At 33.6% G+C, this 20,200-nt stretch overlaps 1 protein-coding gene across 1 annotated transcript; it reads right to left on the minus strand.

Annotated features, from left to right (window-relative positions):
* Window positions 1-1,290: 1,290 nt before the first annotated feature.
* C1H12orf50 (chromosome 1 C12orf50 homolog) lies at window positions 1,291-19,433 on the minus strand. The gene is made up of 11 exons (XM_062567238.1): window positions 19,380-19,433; window positions 17,091-17,211; window positions 12,445-12,606; window positions 10,728-10,805; window positions 10,507-10,620; window positions 8,797-8,907; window positions 7,731-7,838; window positions 5,854-5,961; window positions 5,429-5,632; window positions 2,506-2,597; window positions 1,291-1,356 (listed from the first exon to the last, which is right to left on the minus strand). Exons 1-11 carry the CDS (start codon window positions 19,431-19,433, stop codon window positions 1,291-1,293), a joined length of 1,218 nt encoding a protein of 405 aa, XP_062423222.1.
* Between the last annotated feature and the right edge of the window lie 767 nt (window positions 19,434-20,200).

Here is a 20,200-nt window from a genome sequence, read left to right on the forward strand (position 1 = left end):
CTGCAATTTTGCTACAATGCCTGCAATACAGTGCATACTATTTTAATCAAAACTGTTGCTTTGTCATTTGTTTTTCATTTGTTTTTATAGTGTTTTATTCTAATCAGCTTTCTAGTCAATTCCAAAAAGTTATTTTGAATTTCTGGGTGCAGTTGTTACCTGATTAATTTATCTCTCAATCTTTTTTCTTTTTTTTTTTTTTAATGGGCATGTTTTCCATTTGTAAAGTAGGTATTTTCTCTACTTCTATTTTTCTGTTTATCTCCCTAAAGTTCCTTCTTTGGGCTCTATGTCCTGCTCACATCTGCTCTACAGTGTGGCCGTATTTATATTGTTCTACACTGCTGTCTCCTGTTTCATAAAATGGGCCAATATTTAAATGATGTTGATGAAAACCCATTCTCTCCAATTACAGGAAAGAAATTATCTCAGTCTGTCCCTCGGAACAAAAAAAACCCAAATTATAAAAATGAGAAAAATATTTAAAAACAAAGCCATCCTTCCTAGGAAAACTGTAGTAGGTTGTCAATGCTAAGTTTAAAAGCATTGATATGGTTTGTTTCTTCAGAAAGAAATGCCATATTGTAAGCATCCTTGTCAACCTTTCTCTTTGCCTTTGCTGAGTCTCTTATGCATTAGTTTAAAATGTGAGTAAAAATGTATTTCACTTAATTCCTGTTTTGTTGTGAAGTTCATTTAATTCATAATACAATTCTGCTAATATAATAAAATGCAAAATCTGAAGATCAAACTCAGAGCAAGTCCTCAAACATATAGTCAAATGTTATATTATACCATCTAAGAACCTGGCTTTCATATAAAAATGGCCACTTTCTAGAATGCATTGGAGTTGCTGTTTACATTCAAAGTCCTCTGAAACTGTCAAAAGTATAATAAATATACCGAACAGTATTTATGCATATTCATAATTATGCTTTAAAACATTTGGAAGAGTAAAAAGGGGGCAGACTACATTTCAGGATTTTTTGTGCTGTATGGACATGTTTTACTATCAGTCTTGTAGCATACAGCCATAGTCTACTAAAAATTTCAGCTGTCAAATTTTCACAACAGATTAAACCTAGTGAACAGACGGAAGACCTTTATATGTACATATGCAGAACACACTTTTTTAATTTGCATTTTTTTCAAATTGGAAATGTTATAGTATACTTCCTGCATCTTATTTTCAAAATTTGCAATTTTATCGTCTTTTGATCGCCAGTTGGGAAGTGCTTGATAATCTCCTTCTTTTAATTTGCGTTTTTCTTGTAAATTGATATATTGGCTTCACTTCTTCCTCCTGTCTGCAAATTTCTCTCCCTTTTTATTTGTTTCCAGTTCTTCTTGGCTCTGCTGTCAAAATAAATATACCAAACATTTTTTTGCATAATTTATTATAGTAAAACTACATGCACTTTCAGAGACATTTAAAGAATTAAATCTTCAACATTTATAAAAGTAATAGAGATATGAATATTTTGTCCTAATGTAATTCACCAATTTTCAAAAAGTTGCATGAAGGTATTTTTTCTCAGAAACCATCCCAAGTAGATATTTGAGAATCATATGGTAGTTGCATAAAGAACCAAGATATGGCAGCAATCCTAGTGATAGATTACAGAAAGTGGTTTTAGTTGATTTGGATCTATATGGTACCTCAAGAGAATTTTGCATCTCAAAATGGGATCAAAATGGTCTATATGCTTAGCACAAGGCTCCTTGAGTCAACTTGTAGGAATTCAGAAAATGGGGCCACTGGGAGGGGTGTGAAATGAAAGATCAAAAAGTTGGACTTTTCTGACCCATCTCCTAAAAGGAGGCACATATCTTTTCAAACACCAGAGAGGCTACTGGGAAAAAGTGTTACTGACTGTAACAGTGAAAGGATTCACCGAGGAAAGGGCAATGTTTAGCAAGGTTCAAACTTATCTCTTAAGGAAGCACTTTTATAGCAAACTAGAAGGCTAAGCTTGTAAGAACTGAGAGGCTACTCTTCTATTCCACCTTTTGAACTATGCAACTGCAGAGCAAAGTCTGTATTATGTCAGTGGAGGACAGAGAGATGAGAGGTAAGAAAGAAATGTCACAGACATTTGGTCATTCATCTGAGAGAAGGGAGATAAAGGTTCTAATCTCTGCTTCCAAGGTAGGTGTAAAATGTATTAACAGTTCTCAGGGTATCTTCTAAACATTTTGGTAGCCTAAGTCTTCTTAAAAATCTGGGCCTAAACTGATTATCTTTCAGCTCCTCACATAAAAAGTCAGTACATATTTTGCTTTCATTTTTGTAAAAACATCAGAAATCATGGGTTAGTTATATAGGTTAAATTATACATCTACAAGTGAAACTATTAACAGTTCTTTCAGATTACTCATCAGCATCACTTAGAATCTTACAGTCTCTGGTTACAGAGGTTTTAAAAGCAATTTTATAATCTCTAGAGAGGCAGAAACATATCTTTAATAAAAAGATTGAATTGCAAATATTTCTGTAAAAGTTACCTGAATGGTTGTTTTCAGCTTAGAGAATGTTTTTGCACGTGGGTTTCTTTTTCTCCAAGCTGGTGCATTATAAGGTCCTGAAGTACTTTTGTCTATAGAGAAACATACAAATTGTTTTTATTTTCAGCTACAATTTCAAAAATTCTTAGCTTCTTAGTCTGATATATGAATTAAAAGTAACATAAGCTGAAGCATCCTTTGATGTATCAAGTGAATATTGCATCATCTCTGAAATAAAAGCTATTATTAAATACAGACTTATTTTCTAGTATGTTAAATGTAACTTGTAATCATGCAGCATTTTCATGAGGCTCATAAGATCTTCCAAGTGAGGGGAGTCTTCCAAATACATCTTTTTTTGTTTGATAAAATAACTGTTGTTTTGTTGAAAATCTTCCTAAGTGCATCAATTGCTTTTAGGTTAAACAAACCTATAATCCACATTCCTCTTTTACTGCCACTTGTGAGTTCTTGTGCTACACTATAGAGAAAGATTTGCTATTGCAACAAAGTATGCTCCTGAATGACCAATCCTATTGTGTAAAATTTAGTAAATAATGTTATTAATATTCTTATTTTCTGTTAGCTCCAGATTAATTACATTAATTACAAATGTTAATAATAATCCCCACATTTTCAGTGTATATGCAACATTTAATTACCATGGTTTTCAGTTTTGGTCTAAAATCTTCCATTTGTATCAAGTCAATTTTTGATCTGGAGAATTTCAGACCAAATGGCTCAGCTACTACTGCAAAGAAAGGCAGCAAAATCTGTATTGTTTGTTCTTAACGACAAAAATTCCGGTCACCATTTCTTTGAAATGTTTTATCCTTTTATAACCTGAAAATTTGATAAGGTGTATTCTAGATTTTAAGAATGCTCCTTTTGCAGGAAGACTTTGCAGGAGAGTCGCATGGCATCTGAGAACTTCATAAACATGGATAACAGGATTCAAGTCACTCTTGTAAAATGATGGTAGTGTTATCCCCCACTAATACTGAGATGAAACTTGGTGAGCAGAGAGCAAAAATATCTGCTGATTTTAGTTGCTCATTCTCAATGACTTAGACTCAGTTTTGCTGAGTGACTAGTATTACATTAGCACTCTGTATGTTCAAAGCACAAACTCTCTTGATATGTGTTGCAGCAATGAGTGATCAGCACTTCTACAGATTAGTCTAAGATTTGATGTGACTTGAGACTAAGCAGTGATGTGAAGATTCATTTCATCTAACTGTAAAGCAAGAGATATGTGGTCTAAAGGAGGTTCCTTTTATTGGAAGTGAAGACAGAAGGGCACTTCAAGGTAGAAATTCAACTCAGCTTAACATAAGTATATAAAACTGGCAGGATGAATCACTTTCTCCACTTAAAATTGTTTAAATTAATTATTGCTGGATTTGTGGCTGGAATGACAGATGAGAAAACACAATTATCTAAAGTTACTATGGAGACTGGAACTAAAAAGGCAAATAAAAGCCAGATTATGGTACTACATTGTGTGAAGCTGTATTAGCAAGTAAAAAGTAAAGTGAAAGCTGTAAATTCAAAGCTACACCTGAAACAGACTACCGAAAAGAAAGATAAAAGACTTGGAGTCCCACCTGCAAGCTTTTTGTCAAATTCCTGTCAAAGAAGGTACTATCAAGAAGAGAGTATTTTAGAGATCGAAAAAAGTGAAGGAAAATATTATCTTGAAAGGATGGCAGGAAGAATGAATTCAGTTTTCTGTCAGATAGAAATACCATGAGGCAACAAGCCAACAGTCATAAAGTAAATCACAAAAATTTACAGAACATTTAAATTGATAACAGAAGTTTGAATACATTTCAAGCCTTTATTTATTCAAGAAGAAAAAAGTCTTAACAAAACTTCAGTGAAATATTAGCTGGGGAAAAATATCACACAAAGCAAAAGCATGCCTGGATCCCCTGTTGGCAGGACAAAAATTGAGCAAGAAATGTTTCTTGAAATAAAACCGAGATTCTACTGCAAATTACTTCTAGTACTATTGCTACCAATATTTAGAGTAGAGTGGGAAATTAAAGATGGACTATTATAAGGTTTCTTAAATACTTTAGAAGGTTAAATCATTGAAAAGATGCTTTTCAATTACACTCGAGAGTAATTGACAAACATTCTTCATCTGGTCTATTTAGAAATCTAACATGAAAAAAATATAATTTTACAGTAAATTCCAGCGTATTCAATATGGAATTATATTCACATTAAGTCTCTGAACAGATGAGATGAATAAACATGCAGCAAGGGAGGGGGAGAGGAAAAAAGGGGGAGAAAGAGAGAGAGCTAGAGAGAGGCAGATAGAAATATCCAGTCATACCTTCTTCAGTGCAGAAGATGAAACTTCTAGAAAGTGTCACAAGAAATGACAAAGATTTAAGTCTCTGGGCCAGATTCAGACTCAAATGAAAAATTCCAGTAGAACAGCAATGTTTTTCCTAGAAAAGAGCCTATAAAATTTTAACAGATAATTCACACAGCTTTTAAATATTTGTGCGTGCTTTCACAATCAACGTTTTCTCCTCTTTTGGGAGTAGTCAAAATTCCTAATAACTGTAAAATCTGAGGATATGTTAGTGCACATCAGCATATCAATCAATATGTTCATCCCTTTTTGCTGGGCAGCAAAGTGCACAAGGCATAGAAATAGATTCCTACAATGAAGGATGTTAAATTACCGTTCATGAATATTTTGTTCTATGTAACTTCTAGCAAGTACAAAAAATTATTCACATTTCTGTCTATGAATATGACAGCAACCTGCTTATGAAAACTAAGCTGGATCAAATTTATTCTTGCCCATATTTAGGCACGAAGTTGTAGGGACAAAACTGAAGGCAGTGCTATAGAGCAAGTATATTTGAGGCATTTTAAAAATCTTAAGTGACTCTGAACTCACCCATAGATCCACTAAGCTTCGGTTCTTGAATGACTGTAACATTACGGTAAAACACATATGCTGATCTTCCAGGTTCTGAAGAATTCAAATAAGTCCTTCTTCCAGCTGCTCTCACAGAAGGAATATAAGAAGCTTTCTCATCTTCCTTACTTTGATCATTTCTTTGATAATTTGCTTTAATTTGGAGGTTTGAAGTGTGCATTGCTATAAATAAAAAACAAAGCTTATACTATATACAGATCTTGTGATATTACTCAAAATTTGACAAATCACAATAGACTGTAAAGTAAGACAAAAAGAAATGTTCTTTCGAGATAGCAGACTGCCCATATTTGATACTAAGAACAGAAATTAACTAGGTATTACTACATCATCTAATAGTTTAGTAAATGAAAACAGATAACTCAACTGTTTTCTCAAAATACCTTTGCCTGTTACTACATTAGGTGAGTTTCTTGTCTCCTCAGAAATCCATTTCTTTTTCTTTACTCCTTTAAAATGATGTTTCTCTACCAGTTCAGTGATGTGTGTTGCTAAGGGATTAAAATAACACAAATTTACTTTTTTCAAAAAGCACACAAAATTTCCTTATCAAAAATGCTAACGGGTTTTGAAAAACTTTTCTCCCATTTCATGCACAGATATTCTTAGGCAGAGAATATTCTTTTTTATGTTAATTATTCTAAAAGTACCATTCCCAAACAGGGCATCAGAAAGTTGCTACATTTTCTCTAGCAGAGTTCACAGTCTCAAAATCTTGACAGTAAACTCAGCTAAAAACAGAGCTCAACAGTACTTTGAACTAATGTAATTACTTTGATTAGCTCGGAATGTTTCTCATTACGAATTAGAAAATCTTCATTAATACTGTATTTAGGGATTATAGTTTAAAACCACAGACATATAATCTACAGAGTTATAACAACTGTGAGTTAAAAGTTGCATGCAATTTATATGCATGTCATAGGGGAAACCAATCCTCTTCCAAAGCCCAAGCATAACATTTAAATCAGAACCCAATGCAAACTGATTCCAAAACACTGGTGGCAACTTCTGAGTTAGAACTCTGTGTAGTTACAGGATACCTCAAAGTTAGCACCAAAAAACCTCTTAGTTTGTTTCGGTCTTCTGGTGCTTATTTTTGATCCCCTGCAAGTGAGGTATACTTTGCCTCTTTCAGTTATATCAGTTCAGCTATTTGTCATACTGTAAACTGAACTACTAAAACAATGTGGGATAAAAATATGACTTAGATTTACAAAAGGCTGTTTTTAATCCTTAGCAACTCCAGTGATTCAGTTTACAGCATGGTCCCACACACAGCTGTAACAGCTGAACTATGATGACATACAGCACTGCAGAAATACAAATGAATGACTAAAGACAGGAACTTCCAGAACTAGCTTTTACCTCTGAGGTCAACACACTTAGTGACTAAGGGTGTAACTGTATAATAAGCATGTTAGACTGTCCCAAGAGCACCAAGAGCAGCTGTGAACACAGTTCTCTGATCCACTTCTAAGAGCTGTCTGTGGACTACCTGTCCAGACCTGTCCTGTCACTATACCGGATAGGCAGTACGCAAACCTGGGGAATATGCATGCTTGGGCCTATGGAGATGAATGCATTCTGAAGGACATCTGGATGAACTAAGATTTACTCCAACTGACTGTAGCATCTAGATACATCCTGAACCTGAGCAATTAGATAATGTAACAAAAGACTACAAATGATGAGGCTAAAATTGTAATAATATTAATTGCATCATCAAGTAATAATTTATCTACAATAATCAATTAGATGCATCTTATGCTCTTTCCAATATATTCTATGATTCTCTTATGGAAAGGGCAAACCCAATTCATCAAGATATTTAAGTGTAGATATTTTACTTAGTTATGTCTGAGTACGTTTTAAATACATTATATAATAAGTGTTACATTCTTTCCTAGATCTTATTTTTATTGGTTACATTAAGGCTCATTTTCTGTGAGATATCACCTACCTACAAATCTCTTTTACTTGATAGAAGTTGAAAGTGCACAGCACTTCACATGATCAAATGTGGGCTTCTGGAAGATTTTGCTAACTCTGGGACTGTTCATGCTTACACTGAATTTAACAGAGGATGCAAGCTGATCACAGGGAGCAGAACTGGGCCATAACATACAAGAACTGTTGTTGTCATTCAATTAAAGAAATCATGTTAATGGAACTTTACATTTCAGATTGGTTATGCAAAGTATATAATGTCCAGTCCACTTTCAGAAGAACAAAAAAAAAGTCATCTAAAAATAAATACCTTTCATATTTGAATATTTTGATATAATTAGTTCTTTTTCCCCAGTTAATGCCTCACTTCCTTTTCCTTCAACAAATATGTTTCTCTGTGCTGCAAAACAATCACCTCCTACAGAAAACAAGTATCACAAAATTATTTATACAGAAGAGTGCACTGAAAATTTAAATGTAAACAATGCAAAGAGTGTTTTATTTCTTTACATTAAATTTTCACTAAAATGAATGAAAAATGTAAAAAGTACAATGAAACCAAACAACTGACACAATAAAAATTCTGATAACAATCTACTGAAAAGGCTTTTAATTCATACGGGTATAAACAGAAATTTAATTACAGAATTGCCACTTTTTGTTAACCACATTAAAGAATATCTAAAAGAAAGATACATAGTTTACATAAAGGTCACAGGCAAATAATCAGTATGTAAGACACATTTGTACTGTGTAATACAGTTCTGCAATAATTCCTATTTTTGCTACTAATAAATATTTAAAAAGAAATAGGAGTAAATGCTTTTAGGTAAAAATAAACTCCTGGAGTACCTAAGGCATTCTTCATCCTTAATGACATGATTCTATACTGAAGTCAATGAGGCAAAATGGTGTATCCTCATTAATGACAACTGTATTTGTGCAGAAGGATCAGCTCCCACAGTGTAAGATGTAGGACTGGAGGCTTAATATTTCTCTGTATGACTACTGAAAAATACAAAGCCTGTTGATCTTAACTAGGAATAGTCTCTCAAACATAACAGTTTTTGAAAACAAATAAACTTGTAGGCATTTCTGCATCTGCTTTTTTATAACTTCACAGAGCCATTTCTTTTCCAAAATCAAGAGGAAAAAACAATTGTAATTAATAAAGTATTTTGTTTACCATAAGAGTAGTGGAATTATAGACAGAGTTTTAATTGTTATAAGTAATGGTGTATTATGAGAAATAGTATACAGAAAATAAGGAATAAAGAATAAACAAAATATAAAATAGTGAATAATGCACACAAATTCAGCTACCTTATTTACCAAAGGATATTCAGTAATGAAAAGCATATACTGAAGTATATTACCTCCATTTTCAAATGTTCTAAGATCAGTTCTGATATTATCCTCTAATGATAATGAAGTCACTCTTTGTCCTTTTGAATTATTAAATGCTGTAGGAATTGTATTACCATCACCTGGAAAATCAGCAAAAGGAATGTTTTATCCACTTGTGTGGAGGCATGGTGAATGACAGTGTCATTCTCTTCCTCACATCACTCTCTATGAATTAGTAACTAGTTTAGAGCCAATTTCCTTTAAATTCTTATGTTCTTTTTTCTCTTATAATTTGGGTACTGTCTAATGTAACTCAGGCACCTGACATATAGCCTTTACGTTTTCTAGAAAATGTCACAATACACACGCTAAAGTGGACAATCCTCCTGAATGACGACTACGAATCTCACCTTATCTGATTTATGGTATTTCTAACATGCATGTCCCTGTAACACCTAAATCCTTAAAGAACTTAACTGAAGAAATGTTTTAGGGACACAAATCTCTCTCTTTTTCAAAATGTATCTAATTATACATAAACATCTGTACTAAAAGTTAGAAATATTTATGTAACTGATTTCCTTGCATAGAGTCTAAATATTTCTAAATACTTGCCAGAAAATCTTATCAAAACTATCCTGATAACATAAATATTTCACATGTAAAAATAAACAAGAAGAAAAACATTTTTTGCCCAAATCTATCAAACAATTTAGGCTAGAAAAAAGCTGTCAGTCAAAAAAAACCATGACTTCCCAGGCCTGTATTGCTCAAGATAATGAGAATTTTTCCTTTTACATTTTTTTGTTAACATATCTTCTTGCTCAAATCTATTTTAAATAAAGTAGATTCATCAAGATTTTGTCTCCGAAATTTCCACTACTGTTAAAACAATGATTTTTTTTTCATTAAATGTAGAAGGTCATTCTTCCTCCAGCAATTTTTAATGGCTCATCTACTTATTATCTCTAGTGCCTTGGAATAGTAAAACCATAAACCTCTCTCAAAAGAAGGAATTATGCTATTAATTGAGTTAAAAAATAAACATTTTTCAGCTGTGCCACCTTGTCGAAGATCAAGTAAAAATAATATGGGTGATAAATATTTATTAATTTGTATTTATTTGACCTTAACTATATTGGAAAATGCCCAATACTCAAAAGAACATGTAACCTTATTTCAAAAGACACTTAAAAGGGGGCTTATTTAATCTAAATTTAGTTATTTAAAAGTTCCATATATAGCCAAGTGTAGTAGTCATCTAGACACTACAGACAGTCAGAGAGAGCAGTGCACCTGTGAGAAAGTGATTAATCTTATCTTTGACACTATCTTGTGATGTGATGAATACTCCTATCTCTCTCAATTTACAACATGGAGAGCCTTTATGACAAGTTTAAACTAGATGCCAACCTCGGGATGGTTAATTTTAGCCTAGGTAAATCTTAATCTTAAAGAAAAATTATATGAAAAACCTATGTCATGAATCTCAGGAAAGTATACACAGGATTAATGCCAGACCATTTTCTACTACAATCAATACAAGCGAGTCACCATGTGTGATCATATTTATGCAGGAAAAAAATAACGAAGGACTTTCATGTACCTTTTTACGCATAATCTGTTATTTCATGAAAATAAAAAGGGGAAGAAGGAACGGTAAGCTATCTAATAGTCTTTTCCTGTAACAGTAATTTAAAAAGGGGTAAGCACTGTCCAGGAAGATGAGAAGTACTTGCCTTTCTGTAAATCTCTCTTGACAGCTCCCAAGGGTAGTAGCTCATCTTCCAGAGCTGAAGACATGATTTTTGCTGATTGGTGTTCCTGAAGAGATTGAATCCTGTAATATTCTCCTAACCATATCCCAAAAGGGAAAAAAAAAAAAAAAAAAAAAAAAAAAAAAAGTTTACTACATTGGCAACATTGCTGTTTAGGAAAGAGTCACTAATTTCATATTTACCAGATTTATAGCACATTTCCTTTATTGCTCTTTCCTCCTCAATATCTGAAGCAGTCTTAGCCAACAAATAAGAAGCATCTGTAGGAAATATTTAAAAAAGACCTTCATACAAAGACTTTCAACATTTCTTAATGATGAAACACTATAATGAATTTAATTTCAATCATGATTTTCTTCCCCATTGCAACTTCTGCTTTTGGATAGAAAAACTATTCCTTATATGTTAGATACTTCCAAGCGCAATGGAATTTCTGTTACAACATATTAAAAAGCTAATGTTTGTTGATTCTAAATGATACAAAATCATCTTCAGTACTCATTTTCAAAACAATTGTTCTTTTATACCCGAATGGAAATCTTCTAATTAAACATACCCCCTGGGATTGCTTCTTACAATAGCTCTGCCCAAAGTTACTACTCTCTAATGTTTGCTGGCACAGCTACTTGTATGAGTGTTCCTTATCTGTCTCAGTGGAAGTCAATTGGATTAGCAAAGCCCTATTTTTTTCCTTGTTTAAATTAATTTTCCTTTTACTCACTGGAAAAGGTTTAGGAAGCATTAACAACAGACAGTCCCTGCTAGCCAAGACAAAGGACAGGGACAGTGGGGGTGAAGGGCAGCTTGGGGCTATTTGAGAACCAGCACAGTCATTTGCTGAACGCACACATGCCAGCACATGATTGTCTCACTTTTGTCCTCTAGGGATATACAATTCACTCTATCCCCATGAATCTCTAATCATTCATAAAAGACTTGTCTAAGTGAGACAAATTCAAAGGTTTAACTACAGGTTTGATTAAAAATACATTCAGTTAAACTGATGAAGACTTTTGTATGGATTCTCTTTGCTATATTCAAGAGTACCTTTTCTTAATAAAACAAGATTGTCTTCAGAGGGATTTCAGCCAGACGATTTTTCAATCAGTTGAAAAAATGATTGAAGTCAAAAAGATGCAACTATTTTTTGTAAAGAAAACAATTTTGTAAAGAATATGTGACTTCACCTTCAGTGAAGCATGTGCACAGCCCTTATCCCTGTTCAAAAACATGTCTTTCAAATGAGAACTACCTTCTAATCTGGTAATTTCATAGCATGATTAAACAAAAACCTCAGATAGTCCTGAAGTACATAAAACACGTGGAGCTGTATGGACAGGAAATCTTTCTGCTTGTCATGAAAATGAAGCAGTTCCTGAACTGCTACTGTAAATCCCCACTAAAAATTCTCTAGCAGTAACTGATGTAGTACTTGTTAAATTTAAGACACACGGTATGTGCTCAGCCAACACATATTATAAACTTGTGGGAATTATGACAGAAAAAAAGAAGATAATAAAAATATGTCTTCTTAAATAACAGAGAGCTTATAGTTCTGACCGTCCCTCAATTTTGAGAAATTCTGAAAACAGTATCTGATGGTCATCTGAATTGTGGATCTCGGTTTATACTCAAATTAATGAAAAAGGAATGGTGAATTATACTGTAATTAAAACATAAAGCTAAACATTTTATAGGAGTTCAAAGATCTTGGATTATGCTCATTCAGCAACTACCATATTCAGTAACTCGGGGATTAGCAGAAAACTATTTCTAAATACTTGGCGATAACTCTTTGCTAAAAGTGTAATGGTTATTATAACAAATCAGTTGCAAACTATATTGCAAAAGAGTTGAGAAAGTCCATTCTCTTGTAAAAGAAAAAAAAATCATGTTTACCATTTGCTTCCTCTTCATCCTCCTCTTCATCCTCTTGGTGATTAATGTTTATAATCAATGGAGGGTGAATTGGTCTTAAAATAGTCTCCTGATTTTTGAGTGATTCTTGACCACAGGCTGGATATACAGTCCCTTCCTGGACATCCTGTTGCAATGTAGTATCTGCAGAAGACAGCATGATAATTATTTTGCTAAGTGAGAACTAGAACAGTGAATGAAGTTTTAATACAGCAGGTATAATTTTGAAATCATTATCATATTTAAATAATCAGCAAATAGTCAAATTGTGCCTTTCAGGAAAAATCTTCTGCAGAAGTTGGCAAAGGTAAATCTTGCAAAAATAGAAAGTATGAAAATACATGTGTACCAGTTCCTATGAATGGAAAGACAATGCACCACTGAATAAAGCCTTATGAGAAGAGGTGTATTCTGATCATTCGAATCTATTTTAAAAAGGTTGTATATCTCTTCTAGGCTGGTGGATAGATGAATTTGAGTCAGCAACCTTCTTTCCTCCAATCCTGTTGTAGATGTTTTACAATACAGGAAAACATGATCAGTAATTCCTAAGATCAAATGAGCAAGTGAATTTAGGAATCTATCATCCCACCGGGGATAATATTTTAAAAATGTTTAATAATACGCAGTTTTGAAGAATACAGAATATAGATTACCATTTTTAGTTTGTAGACTGTTTTTCTATCAAGACTTTCTAAATCACAATTCTCTTTGCTAAATAGAAAATATAGATTTTGAGAAAGGAGATAAAGTTTATAAAAATAGTTTACACTAAATTATAAAAAAAATCAGAGAAGATCTGATTTTTCTTACAAATCTACATACACCCATAATGTTAGTAGCAAAATTATTTCAGTACTGGAATAGCAGTTTCTGAGAACAAAGAAATTAAACTGATTGAAACTAAAAATGATGACAAATGGTGAGTTTATTTCTATTGTTTGAGCTGACCAATGTGCAAATATGAACAATAAGCATTCTGATTATTATATTAGAAATATTTCAGTTGAACATTTTTTACACTTAGACAGAAGCAACAGGAGGAAGGGGCATTTTCTTTTTTTCCAATTGTTGTTACCCTTGTGAATTTCTTGCTTGCATATGAGCAACAAGTGTGCACACATATCCTATTAAACCCCTTACAATATCTGATAGGCTATAGCGAAATTATCACATGCAATGCAATATATAACTCTTTAATCTGACAGAGATTTTCTCACTGTCCAGAACCAAGTATTACTAGTTTTGGATAGCCAAAGACAAATAAAATTTTAACTATCTTAAGACAAGTTATCAGTACTGAAATTAATAAATGTCATTTTGGTATTTGCAATGTTATTGTGGACAACACGAACTTTTAAGTTGCATCTATTTCAGTGAATAAAAAATGGTTTGGTCCCCTTCTCTAGTCCTGGATATAACCAGCTAGCTGGCTCTTAAACAGGGTGCCTTTGTCCATAGTACATATCGGGAATAGTCACTGTCCCATGCCACATGCAAAAGCGTACCCAAGAGGTGCTTATGACAGTGGTAGTTGGCAAGGGCCAACATTACATTAGGAACTGTGCTGAAAGCAGTATGGACTCTGATAGAAATAGAACTTAAGCTCCTGCCTAGGTCCTAAACATTAATCAGGCTCAACAGTCAGATAAGAGAATCTACCTTTTCCTGAGGGAATTTCAGAAATACAAGGTAGTTCCTTCCTAGTGGATATCATCATAGACGTTTTTGTGATAGCAGTCTACAGCTTTGGAGATAAAGCCAGTGAACAACTATAATTTAGTCTTCCTGTTCATGTATATTTTGTAAGTCATGCCAATTCTTGCCCTCATTCCTGCTTCTCCCTGATTTCTGATAAGTCTTGGTTCCCTCTCTGGACTCCTACTCTGGTCCCTGTTCCAGTTGTCTACTAGGATTTACATTCCCATTTCCTAAAACACAATCTTACACCCTTTGAGAATACCATATATAGTAGCTACAGCTCCAGAGATTGAGTTATTTTAACTAACTTAATTTCTATATATAATGATTCCAAACATAAAGGTGTAATTCTGGCAAAAAATTGATGTAAGCTCCTACTAGGAAGGACTACTAAAAAAACAAAACAAAACAAAACAAAACAAACTTTTAACTTTCTTTTTCCTAGAAATAATCTTACTTTCAGATATTAATAGCATGCGATCGATATTCAAGCTCAAAAAATTTATTCAAGATCACTGAACAGAAAATAATACTAAAAATATATCTGCACATGCAGCTTTGAAATCTTATGCTGTCTACACAAGGGACATTTCATGTGTGTGTGAACTAACAAAATGCTCTACCAATAGATATTGCTACTACTGGGCCTACCAACCTCCACCTCCTTTTCCCCCTCTATTTCTTTCTCATAAATAATCACCTGTCACTGACCATTTCCAGTATTTTATATAGAGAGTTAATCTAGTAAATAGCCAAGTAAAAAGAATGTGAAAAAATAAATTTCTGCAGGTGTTAGCATTTACAAATATTTTATTAGTATTTCTAACTACTGACCTTATCTGGCCACCATTTTGAAATTTTCAGTAAAACTCATGACCAATGTCTTCCCAAGAGCTTTATTTAAATAAGATTACTTATTAAGTGTACAGAACCTCAAATCCATCTTTATCACTTGATTTGGATTCTCCAAGACAGAAGGCAGTTGCATCGCATCTGAAACGTTCACTAAACTTTAATTCGTGGAGTTGCACATAACACCATGAAAACTGTGCTTCACAAAAAGTAGAGGTTAACTGAGTAGCAGGCATTTATCTCCATAAAAAGTTCCAGCAGATTTTTTGTCAAAGCTTACTATTTAGACACATCTAATGTTTCACTGCTTGCTTCATTACTGACATGAAGTTTAAAACTAAGAGATTCTTTTCACTATGGAAACCCCTGACTTTTGCAAAGGGAATGAACTGTTACACTCATCTAGCTGATTTTTTTTTCCTCTAAACAAACTGGGTGTTAGGCTTTTCTTTTCTTTTCTTTCCTTTTCTTTTCTTTTCTTTTCTTTTCTTTTCTTTGGGGGAGGGGGCTAAAAAATGAAATATCGTTTGTCAATATTGAAATTTTCTTTTTAAGTAACATGACTACCTTGACTTGTGCTGGAAAATATTTCTCATCTCCAAGTTAAAAGAAAGGTTGATATAGATCATCCACAAACTGTATATGAACTGGCTCAACTCCCAACTCTGCTTTATTCCGACAAGTTCTGAAGGTGGGTCTCTCATACACAAGATGAGTGCTTTAACAGGGGTAACTAACAGTATTTGTCTCTTTCAACGAATATGTTCATAAACTGGAACAGCACCCATGTGAAACCTTGAGAGAGACTTATCTCTCTGCAGAGCTGAGCACCATGCAAATGATGGAGGACATTTTTCTCAAGTCTGGGGCTGTACTGATTAAGTTCTCTCTGCCTCATTTCCTAAACTGTCAAAATCCAGAGAAGATGTCTCTAGCATAACAAGAAAAGCTACAAAAGCACTGTCATGAGCACTGGAGAAGAGTGAATAGAATCTTTCAACTTGTAAATGCTCATAGAAAACAAACAAATAAAAATCCAGTCAGCTTTATTTCAAATATATATATATATTTTTTTTTTAAAAAAAAAGAGAGAAAAAAAATCTTAATCACTTCCATTTTATAGTTACTCATCATCAATTTACAGAGAAACATTTCCATATTGCATCCATTTCAGGCCAAGAATTTAGCTCATTTGCATCAGAAACAGTGACTTAGATTGTCAGTAGCTGTGGGGCAGTCATCAGTTCACAGTAGTAAAGAAACACTTTTGTGTTATTTTTGACATTTAGAGAACAAAATAATTTCCTTAGGGAGATTGGATAAATTCAGATATATTTTTAGAAAAATTAATTGGCTTGCCTATATGTTTGAATAATGAACATTTATTTTTACCTAAGTACATGACAAGGACAATGGAGGAAGTGTCCTGACAGCACATATACGTAATCTCTTGCAGGGTTCATTGAGGAACATTTGAGTCTGAATTTGGTATGCTCTAAGGAAGGAAGGTATTACACTACTTTAGTCCCTGAAAAACATTCTAGGGTGAAGTCCTGAAAAGACTCTACCAATTCAGAAGCTCTAAAGGAATTGACAAAGAACAAGTATTACCAAAAATCATATGTTAGCAGTAGGCCAAAAAGATTAGTGATTTCTTATAAAACAAAATCTTCAGACTAGATCTGACCCTATATTTCTTACATACTGCAAACAAGCATATAATACTACAAAAATACAGTGCAGAGGAAAAGTTAGTGTACAATTTTACTTGATGCATCTTAGCATCATAGGCATCTATACTGCCATTTCTTACTTCTTCTTTCATACAATATATTTGTGAAATCTCTAATGTGACTGCTAAAGAAATTCAAATGGCAATCCTATTCAAATATCATTATAAATCTTTATTTTCCTTGATCATTACAATTCCTTAACTTGAAGTGATAGATCATATCTGTCCTACTTGCAATGTTACATTTCTTGACCTTATTATATATTATGCAAGTATTAGAAATTTAATTATGTTTGTGTATTTACTTTAACAACCAAATTATTGAGAAAATGTTTTTACTCACTGCTACTAGGTGGCAAAAAAAGTCCATTTATATTACGAGGTTTACTATGATGGAAGACACAACTGATCCTCACACAGCCTAACGGCTGCGTTTCCCAGAAACATGAGATGTTGTACTTTTGCTGCAGGAGAAAATGAACAGTTTTCAGATATTGTAAAAAATAACAATAAAAATGGGCCACACAATGATTAATACAAGTGGTACTGTTGTGAACATATGACTAAGACTTCATGAGACCAAATTTGGTATTTTAGAAAGCTTAAAGTTATCTACAGTTGAGTCAATGATGTAAAACTTACTGTTGAGAATCAAAGTAAGGCCGTCTACTTACTGTACTGCAGATTTTTTATGAGATGCTGGGAAGAAAAGTTCTATTATTTTTCATGTATTCCATATACACTTAATTTCTGTATACTTTGGTTCTTTTTCTGCATAATGGGATAATGAGACCTACCTCAAATTAAATCTGCTGCTCACATACAAATCTATTTTCTTATTATCAAAGGAGTTGGGATTGTGGGAAAATATAAGTGAAAACTAAAAACCAGAGAGATTATTATTACAATCTGAAAGAGTAAAAATTTGGGAATTTTAAAGCTTGTACAGGCCTCTCGGGGTTTGATTTCAAAAAAAAAAAAAAAGAAGAAATAAAAACATATTTTATTTTGTTACATTTCACATTTGAAATGTCAGCTCAGCAAAGGTAAGCCACTTTTGTTTTCAGACTAAAAAATGTGCTTCAAGGGGCTTGCTACTCCACCTTTATTTCTGTATGTCTAAACCTAAAACTCTCATGTAAACACCTCCCCTTCTCTCCATAATGAGCACACAGTGTCACAGCCAAGAGCTTTTTCATAGTGACAGACCTGGAACCCTAATAAGGAAAAAGATTGTTTTAAGGCTAAGTAATGCTAAATTCCCACATATTACTGGCTGGTTTAAATGTGCATTCCCTCTTTTAAAACTTTTCTTTTTAATTAATGAGGGAGATAATACAGTAGTCCATGTTCAACAGTATTATAGTGACAAATATTGCAAGCTACAGAAAATATGCCAGATTTGACATGCTGAGCCTGCAGTCATTACATGATTCATAACATCTCCCAGCAGTTTTTATATAATGAAGAATAAGGGCATAATGGAAAAGAAAGAAAATCTACATGGTGTTTTTTCATGATTGTTGCTTTCCCTCTATTGATCAGTATTCTTCCATTTCTGAAAGGCTGTGCAGTATTACATAATGGTACTTTCACTATGAGTACCACTTGTGTTAGTCAAAATAATTTTTATTTCTGCTACATCTCTGCCTTATCAGAGTTTGCAAAGTTTAGCATCATTTCTGACTATGCAATTTACTTGACACTCCATGGTACAGTTTTTCACTGTAGAATACTAGTTCCTTGAGGTATCTTCTTTAACTATGTGATAAACAAACTCGCAATTCTAAATAAGCAAATGCTCATGAGTGTTACCCAGAAATACAGGAAACTCAGCTTTATATTCCAGATAAGAGCATCTGACTGTTGTAAATGCCAGGCTATCTGTCATTTCTAAATGAGTTTCTTTGCCTAATTTTTTATGCAAAACAAAGCTATGCCCAAAAAGATTTGAACTCTCCCAGAAGTAGGTAGATGGGTATATTCCCATCTACTTCTGGGAGATAATTTCCACCCAGTTCCAGACATTAATAGTTGGATCTAGCAGTGACATCTCTAAACTACGGCACTTCTGGAATGTAGTCCATACAACCGGGTCATCCATTAAAACACATTGGGATTTGTAGCCTCTCAAGCACTGATGCCTAAGTCTCTGATGCTGAAATGAATGCAATAACAGCTTCCTACACCCACCCCTTGATTTTACCAGGTAGGGGAGAAATATTTCTGCGAAGGAGGACATCACTCTGAATGACTTCACTTCTAAGTAACTCGTTTTACTTCAGGTAGTCAGTATGTGTAGAAATTATAAATATGATTTGTTTATTCAATTACCATAATATTGATTCAATTTAAAAAATGAGTGATGAGTGATCTTTATGCAGTGTTTACAGATTTTTCACTCATGTAGTTGCTTAAGTATCTGAGATCAATTCTCAGGAGTAACGCCTATCTAACCTAAGAACAATTAGCTCTCCTCATTACTTCTGTAAATTAGATACTTGATTTACGTATGCTGCCAAGATCCAGACAGAGTGACAAATGCCTAACTTTACACACTAAACTTCTCTTTAAATATGTGTGCATCAAAAAAATCAAGGATGAAAACCACTCTGAAATCTACAATATTTACCTTTGTGCAGGTTGAATACAAATGGAAACAGCGATCATTTCCAATTTCTGCCATATTCACCTCTTGTGCTTCTAGGCTACTCTCTTCATATAAGTAAAAATGTACAAGCTATATAGAAAAATCTTAAATTTCTCCTGAAAACAGTAGTTTTCCTGAAAACTGGCTTTTCAGAACCTTAGCTCTTTTTCTTTTTTGAAACAATACTCCAACTGACAGCGTATCTAAAAATTATACTTAAAACTAAGTACATTTAAACTACTAAGGAGGTACCTTCTCCAGGTTTGCTGAACTGTTGAAAGCGGTTGCTAGCCAGGGCAGAACACTGAACTTCCACAGTGTCCCACTGTTCCTCCAGTTCCTGTGACATCAGTGTAATGACATCACCTGGCCGTTCCAGCTTGGACACCTTTCTTCCTTCCATTGCTCCAGAATAAGGTAGGGAAAAAACAAACTGTGGTCACATAGTCTCCCATGCCCGTGCTTCTTTGCGTAAAATGGAACAAACCCACTGGAAGGCCTTAGATAGTACCCAGCTTCCACGTAGCTAGTTGCTGCAGGAGTGGTAGCCTTGGAAATCAATCTTTGATAACCCAAATGCAAATTTTATTGTTAGACTAGTTTTTAAACAAAATTCTTTTGTGTGCTGGTTTTCTAACCATATCTCTTTCTTTGGATTTGCAATGAACTTGCAGCTTCTTCTTAGTACAATGTTGGGTATAGTTATGTTTTTACCATTAATTGCTTTTTCTTGCTTCCACAATATCCACACCCAAAGGTAACGCAGGAAGAATAATGTACACTGGAGTCACTAATCAACACCT

Source organism: Rhea pennata, chromosome 1, assembly GCF_028389875.1.
Source record: "Rhea pennata isolate bPtePen1 chromosome 1, bPtePen1.pri, whole genome shotgun sequence".
NCBI lineage: Eukaryota > Metazoa > Chordata > Aves > Rheiformes > Rheidae > Rhea > Rhea pennata.

Coding starts and splice junctions, on each gene's coding strand:
- C1H12orf50 (XM_062567238.1), bottom strand. CDS start 19,433: ATGGCAGAAATTGGAAATGATCGCTGTTTCCATTTGTATTCAACCTGC. Junction 10,806..12,444: donor GGATGAAGAGGAAGCAAATG/GTAAACATGATT, acceptor TATTTCCTACAG/ATGCTTCTTATTTGTTGGCT. Junction 8,908..10,506: donor CAAGAGAGATTTACAGAAAG/GCAAGTACTTCT, acceptor CTGATTTTCCAG/GTGATGGTAATACAATTCCT.